Source organism: Conger conger, chromosome 10 (assembly GCF_963514075.1).
Source record: "Conger conger chromosome 10, fConCon1.1, whole genome shotgun sequence".
Taxonomy (NCBI): Eukaryota; Metazoa; Chordata; class Actinopteri; order Anguilliformes; family Congridae; genus Conger; species Conger conger.
In genome coordinates this window covers 4,809,627-4,825,000 of record NC_083769.1, presented here as the reverse complement: position 1 = coordinate 4,825,000, position 15,374 = coordinate 4,809,627, and the positions used below count along the sequence as shown (strand labels likewise).

Sequence of the window (15,374 nt, the reverse complement as noted above, 5' to 3'; positions counted from 1 at the left end):
AACACAGGTGCAGTTCTCTCTCTGGTCTGCCACAGCATGGACACACAGGTGCAGTTCTCTCTTTGGTCTGCCACAGCATGGACACACAGGTGCAGTTCTCTCTCTGGTCTGCCACAGCATGGACACACAGGTGCAGTTCTTGGCACTTGGGTGACGTCTCTGCTTGGCATTGAGGCAGCTGAGCAGAAAAACCACAGACTGATATGCCTTGGGTCAGATGAGCTGGAGCAGATATAACACAGCACTAACCCTCCTGAATCTGGGCTTAGATGACCCAACCCAGCAGGAACCCTCCTGAATCTGGGGTTAGATGACCCAACCCAGCACTAACCTTCCTGAGTCTGGGCTTAGATGACCTAACCCAGCACTAACCCTCCTGAATCTGGGGTTCAATGACCTAACCCAGCACTAACCTTCCTGAATCTGGGGTTCAATGACCTAACCCAGCACTAACCTTCCTGAATCTGGGCTTAGATGACCCAACCCAGCACTAACCTTCCTGAATGAGGGGTTACATGCAGCACTAGTCCACTTGTTTGTTCTCCTTTTCTGCTGGGTGAAAGTAACAGGCCTGAAACTCGCATTCCAATGCTTTGGATCTGAGTCGCTTGCAACAGCTGAAATGCACTGCAAGTAATGTTACTGTGCTGCAACAACATGGACTGCAACTAATACAAAATTAAATAAGTGCCACTGTAAATAATGGAGCGGCGGCATGGATGGTGCAGTGGGCAGCACTGCCGCCTCACAGCAAGGAGGTCCTGGGTTCGAATCTCCGTCGGCCGGGGCCTCTCTGTGCGGAGTTTGCATGTTCGCCCCGTGTCTGCGTGGGTTTCCTCCGGGTACTCCGGTTTCCTCCCACAGTCCAAAGACATGCAGGTTAGGCTGATTGGAGAGTCTAAATTGCCCATAGGTATGAGTGTGTGTGTGAGTGAATGGTGTGTGTGCCCTGCGATGGACTGGCGACCTGTCCAGGGTGTATTCCTGCCTTTCGCTCAATGTATGCTGGGATAGGCTCCAGCCCCCCTGCGACCCTGTTCAGGATAAGCAGGTTAAGATAATGGATGGATGGATGGATGGATGTAAATAATGGAGCTGCAGTTTTAAAGCAGATCTCATTTCCACTTGCTTTGAATGCGTTGGGATACTAATTATTTCTGTATTTAAGTAGAGTGGAGATCCACTTGCTTGACAGTTGTCACATATTGGCTTGTATGATTGTTTTCTATGAACTATGCCTATTCCAATGAAGTAGTATTTATTTTCTTTTCTGAATGTGCAGTTTGTGTACTGTGTGGGTGTGGGAAAGATTGTATGTACAGTTTGCTTAGGCGGGAGCAAGAAGTTGCTTTTGTAGAAAGTAGTTCTAAACCAAATAGAATTGTTCAAGAAGTGTGATATTTTAAGCACTTTCCAATTAGTCATGCCATTTATTTACTTTTACCAAAAAGTATCTAATATATTTTATTTTTGAAGAGATGATCTTAAATGATCTTGCCGCTCTAATCGCATATTATTTAAGTTCCGTCAATGTATTGATTCGGCCGTTATTAGCCTATAAAGAGCGTTTAAAACTAAGGTTGCCTTTTTTTCAGGTATTTCTAATCTAGTCTAGACTGGCTCCACAATTAAATTCACACACAAAATTTACGCATTTACGTAGCTTACTTAGCAGCATACATACTTACATATTTGTGCGCATTTAACGCGTTATACTTCAAATAGCCTATAAGATGACGGCGATATCTGTAGGCTACATTGCAATTCGACTACTGTACAATCAATGTCAATGGTTAAGCGCCGACTGAATGCGGGTCTGTCAAAAGATTAGATCACTGCGCGAAGTTGGTATTTTACTTTTCCTTACGTCTCTTGTCGAGAGCCCATTTACATCGCTGCGCATATGTCGACTGGAATCCTATAACTCCACTGTACTTCCTTTCGGATTGTTTATCAGACATTGGTTTCTTTAGCGTGTTTCGCCCCCTATGTACTCCACAAAACAAGGAGCCGTGTCACTCTCTCCAGTCGCCACAGTTTAAGTAGGCTAACTATTTGCATTACGAATACTTCCTGGTTTGCTTACTATTAAAGTGGCCGGCTAACCTGACAACACGCACTTCAACAATTCTGCGGCTCCCGCAACTTCTATGCCCACTTCTATGAAACTGCTACTTGTTTTTGTTTTAATTTAATTTTAATTTATTCTAAAATTATAGACGCTTATTTTTTTTACTTTGCATTCTGGAGCTCAAGTACAACCTTGCATTGAGCGCGGCGGTATGAAAAGCACACACCCAGTGTGCCAGGAAGAACTCAACTGTGAAGCCACAGTGTAGTACTTCTCAAGAAGTTGCTACAGTATGTAGGGGGAAGACAGCGGTGAACTCACCGAAGAACCTGCAGTAGTTTTCTCGTCCTCTCTTCGATTCGAAGACACCGAAAATGTCGGATTCAATGTCTAGTTTTTTGCACATCGGGGATATTGTGTCCCTTTATGCAGAGGGAACTGTCAATGGATTTATAAGCACGCTGGGGTAAGTACACGCACATCTGTGGACATTTTCACATTTTCGGTGTTCTGCGGGACCCTTCTAATGTGAAATTCTTCGACCTTGCAAGACGGCGTGATCTATTATGTCACTTCTCTGCTAATCATCTTGACGCATCTGTTCCAACCTATGTTTGGCGTTCTCAGTATGGTGCACACCATTCTCTCCTTGTTCCATCTGCAGTTAATAATAATAATAATAATAATAATAATAATAATAATATAGAAAAGTGTAAATGTTCATATGATGCAGTGAGAAAACGTAGCTTGCGTGCCTGTGCAAGAAAGCAAATATTGACAATTGTGCTCTTTGCAAAACAAGAATTTTCATTTTTGTATATGTATATCAGTGCCGCAGATTTTTAAGTGGGATCAAATGTCCTCTTGTAAGTTAAATCAATTCTATTGATTTAATTCCGATGGTAATGAAAAGTAGCACTCATGCTGTCCTTTGGTTTAGTTTGCACATGACAGACTACACTTTCCCAGATCAGAAGACTTGGCCAGATGCTTGGTGCATGTTGCACACTTCGGAATTTGCTTTCTATGCAGAGTAAAATGTTCAGAGTGAATTCAACTCTAACAAAGTACGTATGAGTCCAACTCAAATTGGGACCATATATACACTTCTTTCTCGACACTGACGACTTTACTGTGTAGACACCAGATTTAGTCCCCATTAGTTACTGTAGGACAGTATAGTGATGCGTTATTTCTTGACGCTTGGATGCTAGGGCAATTGGGGTTGATCTCTGTGGAAGATTGATGAAGCATTTTACATTATAGCACTCTTTATAACTTGGTGAATGAGACTTTTGATGGATTCAATTAGTGTATAACAACATTGTTATTAAAGGCTTTGCTACATAATAACATCCACTGCTGGAATTTTAATTCATGGTGTCATATGGTGCTGGAATTTCTGTAATATTTTTATACCAGGTAACAGTTTAAACATATTTTCCATTTTTCACATTTGTGTGCTTGCATAACTCAGCTTCAGAAAGTAGACTAAAGCAGGTCAGTGCATTTGTGTGTGCATTTCTCTGTTCCAGTTTGCAAGCAAATCATAATTCACAGGTGCAGTGGGCTCCTGAATTATTGGCACCCTTAATAATAATGAAGAAAAACGTCTGTATATAATAAACAACACAGATAATAATCTATATGTTACGTATGTTGAAACAGATGGGAAAACAATATACTTGTATTCCAATACATTTACTCTCATGTTTCAATGTTTTTTATAAGTAATGTTATTTTTTCTGAAAATATAGGTGTCAACACTATTGGCACCCCTAACAATTATTATAAATAAAATCGAGCAAAGTGAAATTGGCTGTACCATTTTACTTAATTGAGTTAATCTCAGTTAACTAAATTAAGTCTAAAGGAACATTGTGTAATTCCATCACTTCCTGTTTCACAAGTATAAAAATGAGGTAAAAAGCATGCAAAATCCCTTTGTCATCCATCAGCATGGGAAAAGACAAATAACTGTCAATACATAAGAGTAGATGGTGATTTACCTTCACAAGTCTGGTAATGGGTACTAAGAAATACAGTTATGGTTATGGTTAAACATACCACTCAAGCATAACTACTGTAATACCCCAAGAGTGCCATATAGCACTCTCCACCTCACAGTCTTTGAGCCCATATTACATTTGGGTTGGGACTGAAAGGGTTAACAAATCACACTACTCTGCACATGTTGGCAAATATTCTTTATGTCAATAGTTCTCAGTATTTTTTGTGCATATTTATTAAGGGTGCCTATAATTCTGGAGTACACTGTAAATGTACTGGCTATGACTTGCTCAAGTTGCAAATTGGCTTGAAAAGGACATTTGAATAGGAACAAATTAACATTGGGTGCAATTGCCAATAGTTCAAAGGCATGATTGACATGCACAATTTAATTTATGTATTATCATACATTTAAATAACCACCATGCAAATGTTATTCTTCTGAGTGGCTTGTTGTATTTTTACAGTATATGTTGTGTGCAAGTTTTTAGTTGGGTGTAGTTACTGTTTGTGTAACCTGTATTTGCAACGCCTTTGCTCAAGGTGCCTTGGGGGTTCACACTTAAAAACCTGGTCTATGCCTCAGTAAACTCCATAATCAACACCCCAGAATAATGTTTGAATAATCACCTTACTGTATTTGACAAAACTGCTTTTCTTCAGTCAATAAATGATACATTATGAAATCAAGAGGACAATTTATCTGCAGTGCCTCCATCCTTAAAGGTACAATAGGGAAGATTTTTGTGTTAAACATTGTTACATTGTTACATTGTTAAGACTATCATTGAAAAAGGCTCACTGACATGTTGACTCACCCTCTGTGTTTATAGTCCTTAAATTCGGGTTTCAAAATATACAGTTGATGGCCCGACACTCTGTACCAAAACATTGTATAACTGTATAACAATAATGTAAGCTCATTGGTAAAAAATTGGTTCTCAACATCAGCGGGTTCATAGAGAAGGGGGAGGGATAAACAGTGTTGTGATTTGAAGGTGTTTGTTGCTGCTATTCCTCTCTTGACCATTGTACCTTTAAGTCTTGTGAATTTAGCAGTGTTTTTTCCTTGGGATTTTACATCATAATTGGAGTTTAGGGCTGCACTAGTAATGATTCGAGATTATTGCTCTATTCTGTGAAGTGCAGTTGAGCTGGGGCCTTGTGTATTCTGTTTCCAGTATATTGTTTACTGTTTAGCACTAAAGTATGAAGGGTTAATCTGTTTCAGATATAAACATTTTTTTATATCTTATTAGATTACTTTTTTAATCCTGTTCACAAGATAATGCGAAACCACTACCCTTTACTGCAGTTGCCAAAATGTGTGGCTTTACTCCTCATTTAACTTTGTAAACCAGAGACTTATACTGCTTAAGCACTTGCATGGTAACATCACTCCTATTGCAGTACACATGGCTGCTGTTATGTGTGATGTGTATATGTGTGTATACGCACAGTAAGCATGCATGGATTGTAGCGGAGAATATTGCATATTTAATTATGTTGGGCCTTTAATTGACACCGTATTAGCAGATTAAATGTGTCCACATTTGAACTAAATATGAATAAATATTACACAATAATTACTGTGAGCTTACTTATTGTACACAGATTGAGAATGATATAAAATACAAGTGGAAAAGATCAGCATGATGACTCTTGATGACGACTGATGATGACTTTTGACCCCAGCTCAGATGTTTGACCTAGAAAAAGAAACAATTGTAAGATGGATGGTTGTTAATTAAGCCTTTTTTTAGCATTTTGTAGCAAATTTGGCTTGTTCAGGAATATACAACTTACCTGGATTTCTGTCTTAGAAACTAGCTTGTGTCAACAGACTAAGTGAAAACTGCAGCATACTTCTGTGTATGTGTTTATGGGGTTTGACACTGCAAAGTAACACCCTCTGCGATGTCATATCAGACTCCTTACCACATTTCCAATCACAATGTAGAACATGAAATGGAAACAAGTCACATTTTCCATTGATAAAAATGACTGAAATTATATCAAAATTCAACAGAGCACTTGGAAAAAAGAAGCTAAAGAAAATGGGTCACTGAAAACTAGATCTATTGTCTGAAAGTTAAACAATAAAGAATAAATGTTCATTATTTGAAGTATTGATATATTAAATTGAAGTCTGGTTTGTACAAAATGAGAGTTTTAAGTTTCCAGTTCTTAAGAGCAGTGCATTTTGACTGTTCACTTTTAAAGCTACGAGCCTGTCACTGCTCAGAACGTTTAACATTGTGACGGTGTTTTCCTGGTGATTTTTCTCAGAAGGATTGTCAGACGGACCTGCTTCATTGACATGAACACAGCAGTGCTGAATGTTGAATATGGCGGGGTGTCTGGAGCTCAGTGCTCTGAGAGATGGACAGGCCCCGCCTTAGGGAGAGGAGGTGGAGGGGGTGTGTGGGACGGGGGCAGAGGGGTGGCTGCCCCGGGGGCGGCAGAGGGTGTTCCGGCGTGGGTGATGCTTGTTGTTTTCGGGGAGAGTCCCTTGGCGCTGCGCAGCTCCATTAGACCTCATCGCCAGATGACTTTCTCTGAATGCAAATATGGCGGGAGGAGGAAGTGGATTGCGTATGTGCTGGACAGATTGCCTCTTGAGTCCCCAGGAACTCAATGATGGGCTATTTGTGGTGTTTCCTGTGGTTTCTCTTTTGAAAGAGCGTCTTTGTTCATTTCAACAACCCTTCCGTGGTGTTGATGGTCGACGATGCGAGAGTCACTGGCTGGGGGCGGAGCCACACTGTACTCTGGGTGTGGGCGGAGCCACAGTGACTGGGGGCGGAGCCACAGTGGCTGTGGGCGGAGCCACACTGTACTCTGGCTGTGGGCGGAGCCACAGTGGCTGTGGGCGGAGCCACAGTGACTGGGGATGGAGCCATGCTGTACTGACAGGTGTCAGTCATACAGAACAGAGACTGGTTCAGGGTAGAGTCACAATGTACACACTGCTGTGTGTTTAAACTCCCAGGGTGGGTGTGTTTGTGCTTCATACTGGCTGCTTGTCAAATTATCACCATCTTCTCATATTGCAGTTATAGTATATATGGCAGTGAGAGTCTTCTCACATTACTCTTGTATATCGAAGCGAAACGGACATGAATGCGACAAGCCAAATGTGTGATGTACAGAGACCGAGGAGACCAGCCTCCCAAGAAGCCTCCTAGAGAACTCCTCTTCCCAGTCTTATACTATTACTCACGCTGTGGGATAAATGAGAGCTAAGCTTCCTCCTAATTACTGTACGTCTGTATGCTTCCTGTGGATTATAGAAATGACATGACTCCCCCAGAAATATCACAGCTGCTCCCAGTGTCGGAACTTTCCCCTGTTTTGCATGGAGAATGCACATCATTCAAATACCAGGCCTGGTTAAGGATGTGGAGGGAAATGGAGCTGGGTCTTTGTGCCGTTGCCTTGCGTTGCGTTGTTGAGATTGATCTGCTTGGTGCTGTGTTGTGTTGTTGAGATTGATCTGCTTGGTGCTGTGTTGTGTTGTTGAGACTGATCTGCTTGGTGCTGTGTTGTGTTGTTGAGATTGATCTGCTTGGTGCTGTGTTGTGTTGTTGAGATTGATCTGCTTGGTGCTGTGTTGTGTTGTTGAGATTGATCTGCTTGGTGCTGTGTTGTGTTGTTGAGATTGATCTGCTTGGTGCTGTGCCAAATGCCAACGCTTCTTAACACCACGAGAAAAACAGACCCATGCCAGGCTCGGGACAAATGTGTAATTGTTTTGGATTCAATTACTTTTCTGTGCTCAGTTGATCCTGCCTGGTGCAATTCAGCCAACCAAGAGTGTTTGAGAGTATTTCATAGGTTCCGATACACCAGACAAGCTCAGTAAAGCATAGAAAAGTATTTGAACCCAAAACAATTACGTATTTGACCCCGGTCTTCCCCCGCACAGTTTCAGGTTCTCCTCCCCTGGGAGGAAGCTGCTGGTTTATTATACGTGTGTCTCGTCTGCACATTAAAGATCTGCTGTAATTTATGATAATTCAATGCTGAGTGTCGGGAGAAGAGGGGGTAGCTTAGCAAGAGCAACATCATTTATGCTAATAAGGACCATAGTAGGGGGAGATTTTTGTAATTATTTATATTTGTGTGAAGTACAGATTAGCAGCTGTGAAAGGCGGGCAAGGTATTCTGTATAACCAATGTGAGATGGCAGCTGCACCTGTTGCAGGTTTTGTTTTCCCAGAATAGAACAAAATCATACAAAAAGCCAGGCGATAGAGTACTGAAAGTGGATTAAATGCTGTAATTGTTTTAAATGAGGAAGGGTCAGTCTGCTATACTTCTGTGTTTTTGTTTTATTCAGATGGGTGGAAAGCAGAGAACGTGCCGCAGCAGTTAAAGTGCAATGGCAGGGTTTGAACTAGAGAGCTTGCTGCCTTTTGGACTGTGCCAAGCACCCCACCATGTTTTTAAATCAAGAGCGCAAGCTTTAAAAACGGGGACGTTCACCCCTCTTTCTTATCCGAATTTCTGCTTAATGTTCCCCATCCCCCTTCCCCAACCTCCATGGGCCGACTGTTTCAGCTGGTCCCTCCCTCAGAACTATAACCTTGGGCCGACCATTTCAGCTGGTCCCTCCCTCAGAACTATAACCTTGGGCCGACCATTTGAGCTGGTCCCTCTCTCCCACCTTAAGTTCAGTGTTAAATTTGTGAAAAACAAAGTGTACGAAGCTCTTTCCCTCCAGCACTGCCTCCGCAGCTCAAAATCTGAATCGCAATTTTTATTTATTTTTTATGATCAAATTCAATTTGTCAGGGGAGACAAATTGAACAGGGCCTGGCAAAGTTATTTTTAGAGTACAGGGCTGGGAATTGTTACTATATTTATATAGTAACCTCTTCACCTAAAGTGTCTCTTTCTGATGTAACACACCATTTGATGGATACAGAAATATTTTAAATGGTAAATGGTTGGAATTTATATAGCGCCTTTATCCAAAGCGCTGTACAATTGATGCTTCTCATTCACCCATTCATACACACACACATACTCAGACACCAACGGCGATTGGCTGCCATGCAAGGCGCCAACCAGCTCGTCAGAAGCGTTTGGGGGTTAGGTGTCTTGCTCAGGGACACTTCGACACTGCCCGGGCAGGGGATCGAACCGGCAACCCTTCGACTGCCAGACGACTGCTATTACTGCCTGAGCCATGTCGCCCCCCATTTTGTATGGTCTTGTCTACTCAAAAGACAATTTGATTGACATTGATTGATATTTCATTCACATAGCTGGAACTGCTGGTCTGCTGAGAATTTTCACAATAATTACTTGGGGAATTATCATTTTGAAGAGGTGATATCATGATTATGTAATGCTCATGTACACTATTTTACTGAGTAAGAAATTATAATCTCATTCTTTTAGGCTATGTGTGATGTGCCAGCATCAATCTCATAGTTAAATTTGACCGACAGATAAAACAGTCCATTTTGCATTTAAACTGAAACTGTCTGCAAAAAAGGCTTTTTTAATTAATGTAAAAATATTTAGATCCATTCATTTTGTGATTAACTCAAACTTCTGTTCAATCATTACATCCAGTCAGGGTTTCACTCTGAGCTGCTCATCCCAGGCACCCCACTCATTTCAGTTATTCAGCCATGATTAATCATTGTTCCATTTACCATTCATCCTAGTCCTTCAATCACAATTAAGTGCAAATATTTGGCAAGATGATATATTTTTATCCTTCTCTGTTTGGAGTAATTCTCCTTCTCAGTTTTTCAGTTTTCATAACCTGCATTTAACTTATTTCTTTCAGTTTTTATATTTAAGCTTAAAGGTACAATCGGTAATTTCGGACTTCTAACGGTCAAGAGAGGAATTGCAGCAACAAACACGCTCAAACCACAACACTGTTTAACCCTCCCCCTTCTCTGTGAACGCGCTGACGTTGAAACGCCATTGGCTGTGGCAATTTGAACCCATTTTCAACCAATGAGCTTGAATTATTGTACAGCTATGCAATGTTTTGGTACAGTGTCGGTCTGTCAACTGTATATTTTGAAATCCGAATTTAAGGACTATAAACATAGGCAGAGGGTGAGTCCACATATCAGTGAGCCTTTTTCAATGATAGGAAGGGATTTACAATGGTCTTGTAATAATGTTTTAACACAATAATCTTACCTATTGTACCTTTAAGGTTATGGCTAAATTAAGGTTTCCTGCCATTAGTGACAAGTACAGAAATGAATTACATTAGCCAGCTCTTTCTCACCTTTCTTTAAAAAAAAAAAATTAAAATCTTGCAATAACAAGGGAATATTTTGTCCTTTGAATGTTACTCTTTAGGCTACTTGGCACAATTACACGACCCTGCACTTTTAGTTTCCTTCATGTGTGATTGTGAATTCACAGCAGGGTAGTGCTCATTTCGCTTCACTTCTGCCTGTGGTGCTCATGGCAAATTTTTCGGGGAGTTGTCCCCACTTGTAGGTATCAGGGAGCAGGTACCAAATTCCAGAAGACTTTCCAGACCATCTGGGACAAGTGGGATGTCTCCTGTCAGCTTTCATTTTTGGCTATTTGCATCAATGCAGCAATTTCAGCCTTTTCATGCAGTGTCACTGTCCCAGTACTTACAGACAGCACTGCATAAGTGGAAGTTTGAATGGGGCAGCAGTGTAATGCTACGATTTGGGAACTGTGTTTGTAGCTCAGATTTGCTTCCGAAATACCCTTAAAGGAGTAACGTGGTGGTTGAATGTGACACTTGCCAGTTGTCTTAAGGCAACAATAAAACAAATGTGCATAATTTTTGTTATTATACAGTCATTTAAATGTATTTTAAAACGTATTTTTCTCAGCCTAAATTTCCCACAATAAAAGTTCACCCGAACTGTCTTGCTGTGGTAATGAGAACTGTCAATTAGCTATGATATGCCCCCACTTTCCTGTAGGCCAGCAGTGCAAACTGTGGGTTAGGAGTTATAGGGGAGGGAGAAGGGGAGTGGTTATCCTTGTGTGACACACTACAAGGACAACATTCTCAACCGCTTGAAAATAGGATAGTAAATTTCAAACATAATTTCTTTTGAATATTTAATACTTTCATTGTGTTTCTTCAATGCCCTCTTGTGCAAATGACATATAAAAAGCTAGAAAGTGTGACCAACCACCATGTCACTCCTTTAAGCGGAGGTACTTAAGCTGAATTACTGGTGTAAACACTCATCTGCATAAACAGATGGTGAATAAGGACAGCATTATGTATTGATATACATGTGCAATGCCCGCTGGGAGAGGCTGTCACTGTAGGTGTGACTGTAGGTGTGTTCCCTCTGTGTTCCTAACTGTAGATGAGCTCTCTCTCCTCAGGGTAACGGCAGGAGTGTTCTCTCCTCAGGTGTAACTGTAGGTATGTTGTCTGCTCAGGTGTGACTGTGCTCTCTCCACAGGTTGGTTGATGACCGCTGTGTGGTGGAACCTGCGGCAGGAGACCTGGATAACCCCCCCAAAAAGTTCAGAGGTCAGGTTTAACTTTGTCTTTCAATTTACAGGCTCCATGTTCTCAATCGTGTGATGAGCATTCATCCTGATGATATCATTCTGTTTTACTGTGTTTCCCCCCAATGGAGGATTACTCATACTAATCCCAATGGAGGATTACTCATACTAATCCCAGTGGAGGATTACTCATACTCATCACAGCACAGGTTTACACCCAGCGAACGCACTGAGACTCACCAATCCCAGCACAGGTTTACTATAATCAATCCCAGTGCTTGTTCATTCTCACCAATCTCAGTCTAGGCCAGAGGTGGCAAACTCCAGTGTCTTCTGGCTTTTGGTGTGATTCAGTGTGAGTGATGAATTGAAGTCTTTGATTGGCTAAAGAGTCCAGTTCTCAAGGCGTTAATTGACTGCTGATTGAAAGAAAGCCACAGTGTTTTCTAGTCAGCTCGGGGCAGCTGTAGACTGTAGACTTCTCCGCCAGTTCAGGCAGGCACATGCATCCTCATGTTTCCAAAATCCAAATATATGAGATGGACATGTAGTTGACTGGAGGACAGGGTTTTGAATCTGTTGGGTACAATCCCAGCAGAGCAGGTTTCAAACAAACCACTGAAAAGTCCCTTTCAGGGAAATGAGTGATATTTTTTGATGTTGGGCTTGTGAACATGACATGGGTACTCAGAGCTTGGGTCTCAGCCATAGTGAGCGAGACGTGCTCTGGAGCTCGATCTTGCTTGCGGTCTCTCCTCCCTGCTGTCCGCCAGCTGAGCCACGCAGGTCCTGCACTGCATTTGGTTCATCCAGCTCGTTTGAATATAATTTTCCTTACAGATTTGAATATGGCTTAGGCCTCATTGTGCCGTCTGCAAATCACTGCAAATGCAGGAGACTATCAGCAGCAGCTCATCTGGATAATAGTGTAATGATCAATAATACACACAGGGCTGGCCTCTCAGACACAGGCCAGGCCTGCGCCGAGACTAAATACTATTTTGAGTGGAGATTCCAAACAAAACTCACTTTAGTCCAGGACTACACGTGTGTGGGAAACTGGCCCAGTCTGCAATTTGCTCGTCTTTTCTTGTCTGGACATCGTAGGAAATCAGGGGAGAGTAAAAATGACATGTACTGACCTGAGGTTAGTGGTGAAGCTTTTGGAACAGGCTATATTAGCCTGATAGTGATGAAAAGGTTACTTTTGGATTTCCATTGTCAGGATCCCCTTCTTTGGCTTTATCCCTTGTGTTGTCTTAACGGTCAAAAATGACCCGCCCGCCACTATGTTTAACAGCAGAGAAAACCCCCTACATGATCTTTTTTCAACGCGAAATTTGATGACAAAGTTTGTGATGAGTGACAGATTGTTTCTTCATGCAAAATAGATTTGGGGTTTAAAATTAAATTAAGCTGCTTTATTTTAGGGGTTTAGTTCACGGAATGTTAAGACCACACAAGGGTTAAAACAAGCCTGTAGAACAAAACCACTATGAATTAAAAAAGATGTGCATTTGAAACAGAATCCTGGCAGAATGTTCTCAAACGCACTCATAATCTCATTTATATTCTCTGAGATATGATTTGTTGGGTGGAAGTTGGTATGGAGATATGATCAGAAGTTGGTATCATAGCCCTTCTTGCACATTTTCTATTTGGGCAATTCCACATTGACTAATGTCACAACTGCTGGATATTTGGGTCGTAAAGCCCAATACAGCTACATAACAGAGACAGTCACTGTGGAATTACCTATTTGTATGATTTTGTATTTTAATTGAAGTCAAGTTGTTTCTCCTGTCGTACACGTTTTTTGCCCATGCAAAAGTTGTCACTAGAATTCACTTCCCCCACATCGCTGAATGGCTGTCCAAAATATTTCCCTGTTAGCGTGACAGCATTTCCCTCGGTCAACATGTGGCAATCCATAACCATATATTGGCAAGGACAATATTTGCCATATAAAGCATGCAAATGTGAAAGCTTGGTCTTAAAAGAGTGAGTTGTTTTGCTTTTATTGATAAGTGTTATCTTTGCTCAGTCACTCAGCCGTGTGGCTGATTGGATGCATAGGCCTTTCAGCCTGTGTGCTTGCTCAGTCACTCAGTCGTGTGGCTGATTGGACGCAGAGGCCCTTCAGCCTGTGTGCGGCCCAGCTGATTGGACGCAGAGGCCCTTCAGCCTGTGTGCGGCCCAGCTGATTGGACGCAGAGGCCCTTCAGCCTGTGTGCGGCCCAGCTGATTGGACGCAGAGGCCCTGCAGCCTGTGTGCGGCCCAGCTGATTGGACGCAGAGGCCCTGCAGCCTGTGTGCGGCCCAGCTGATTGGACGCAGAGGCCCTGCAGCCTGTGTGCGGCCCAGCTGCTGCTCGGCTTCAGGTCCGTTGCGTCCGCCTCGAAACAGGGAGGTCTGAGAGAGACAGTGCGGGTAAATATTTACCTGCTCCCTTATCGTGCAGGTGAAAAGAGATCAAGCATGAAAGGGGCTGGGTCCGTTACCTGTGGGGCGACATGGCTCAGGCAGTAAGAGCAGTCGTCTGGCAGTCGGAGGGTTGCCGGTTCGATCCCCTGCCCGGGCAGTGTCGAAGTGTCCCTAGGCAAGACACCTAACCCCCAAATGCTCCTGACGAGCTGGTTGGTGCCTTGCATGGCAGCCAATCGCCGTTGGTGTGTGAGTGTGTGAGTGTGTGTATGAATGGGTGAATGAGAAGCATCAATTGTACAGCGCTTTGGATAAAGGCGCTATATAAATGCCATCCATAACCTGACAGTACGTCAGGCCTTTCAGAAATGTTGTGTTTTCACAAATGCAGAAAAACAAACAAAAACTGTTTCATCCGCTGCTCTCCCCTGTGAACTACACGCTGCCACCATTTTGGCTCTGCTCTTATAAAGTAGGCATATAATTGCACTCAGTGACCACTTTATTAAGTAGACCTGTGCACCAGCTTGTTAAAAAAATATTTAATCATGTGGCAGCAACTAAATGCATACAAGCATGCAGAGAGGTTCAGTTGTTTTTCAGACCAAATATCAGATTGGGGAAGAAATGTGATCGAAGTGACTTTGACTGTGGAATTATTGTTGGTGCTAGACAGAGTGGTTTGAGTATCTCAGAAACTGCTGATCTCCTGGGGTTTTCACAGTCTCTAGAGTTTACTCAGAATGGTGCGGAAAACAAAATGCATCCAGTGAGCACCAGTTCTGCAGACAGAAATGCGTTTTTAATGAAAGAGGTCAGAGGAGAATGGCCAGACTGGTCGCAGCTGACAGGAAGGTGACAGTAATGCAAATAACCACAGATTACAACAGTGATATGCAGAAGAGCTTCTCTGAACACACAACACATCAAACCTCTAAGTGGATTGGCAGCAGAAAACCAATAAGTCTGAGAAATGAGTCTAATAAATACCTAATAAAGTGCTCACTGAATGTATATCAGTTAGATTACATCTGGCTCGTCATCACTTGTACTGGGAAACATTTTTCTTAAGAGGGAGGTAATCCAAAGCAGAAGAGTGATGTAGAAATCTAACCCTTCTTTCAAAAAAATGAAAATGCACAGGTTCTTTTCAATTGTAATAAGTTTGTCACGGCCAAAATTCCCACGAAACCGGCTTTCTACATGTGTCTACCCACTGTAATCCTCTGATTGGTGACATAATCCCTGGCATTCCTAGCCATCACTGCAAAACAAAATTGAACAGTGACATAGCTAAAGTGGGGGGATTTTGCGTTCGTATGCCCAGAATTCTAATGAATGCAATGAATGCCTGGAGTGAATCACTCTCACTTTC

At 42.2% G+C, this 15,374-nt stretch overlaps 1 protein-coding gene across 2 annotated transcripts in view; it reads left to right on the top strand.

Annotated features, from left to right (window-relative positions):
* Positions 1 to 2,105: 2,105 nt before the first annotated feature.
* itpr3 (inositol 1,4,5-trisphosphate receptor, type 3) overlaps positions 2,106 to 15,374 on the top strand; it is a 77,309-nt gene continuing 64,040 nt past the window's right edge. For both annotated transcript variants that reach the window (XM_061259231.1, XM_061259230.1), the window contains exons 1-2: positions 2,106 to 2,537; positions 11,527 to 11,597. In XM_061259231.1, coding sequence (XP_061115215.1) covers positions 2,446 to 2,537; positions 11,527 to 11,597 — 163 coding nt within the window. In that variant the 5' untranslated portion in view covers positions 2,106 to 2,445. The remainder of the gene's footprint in view (positions 2,538 to 11,526; positions 11,598 to 15,374) is intronic.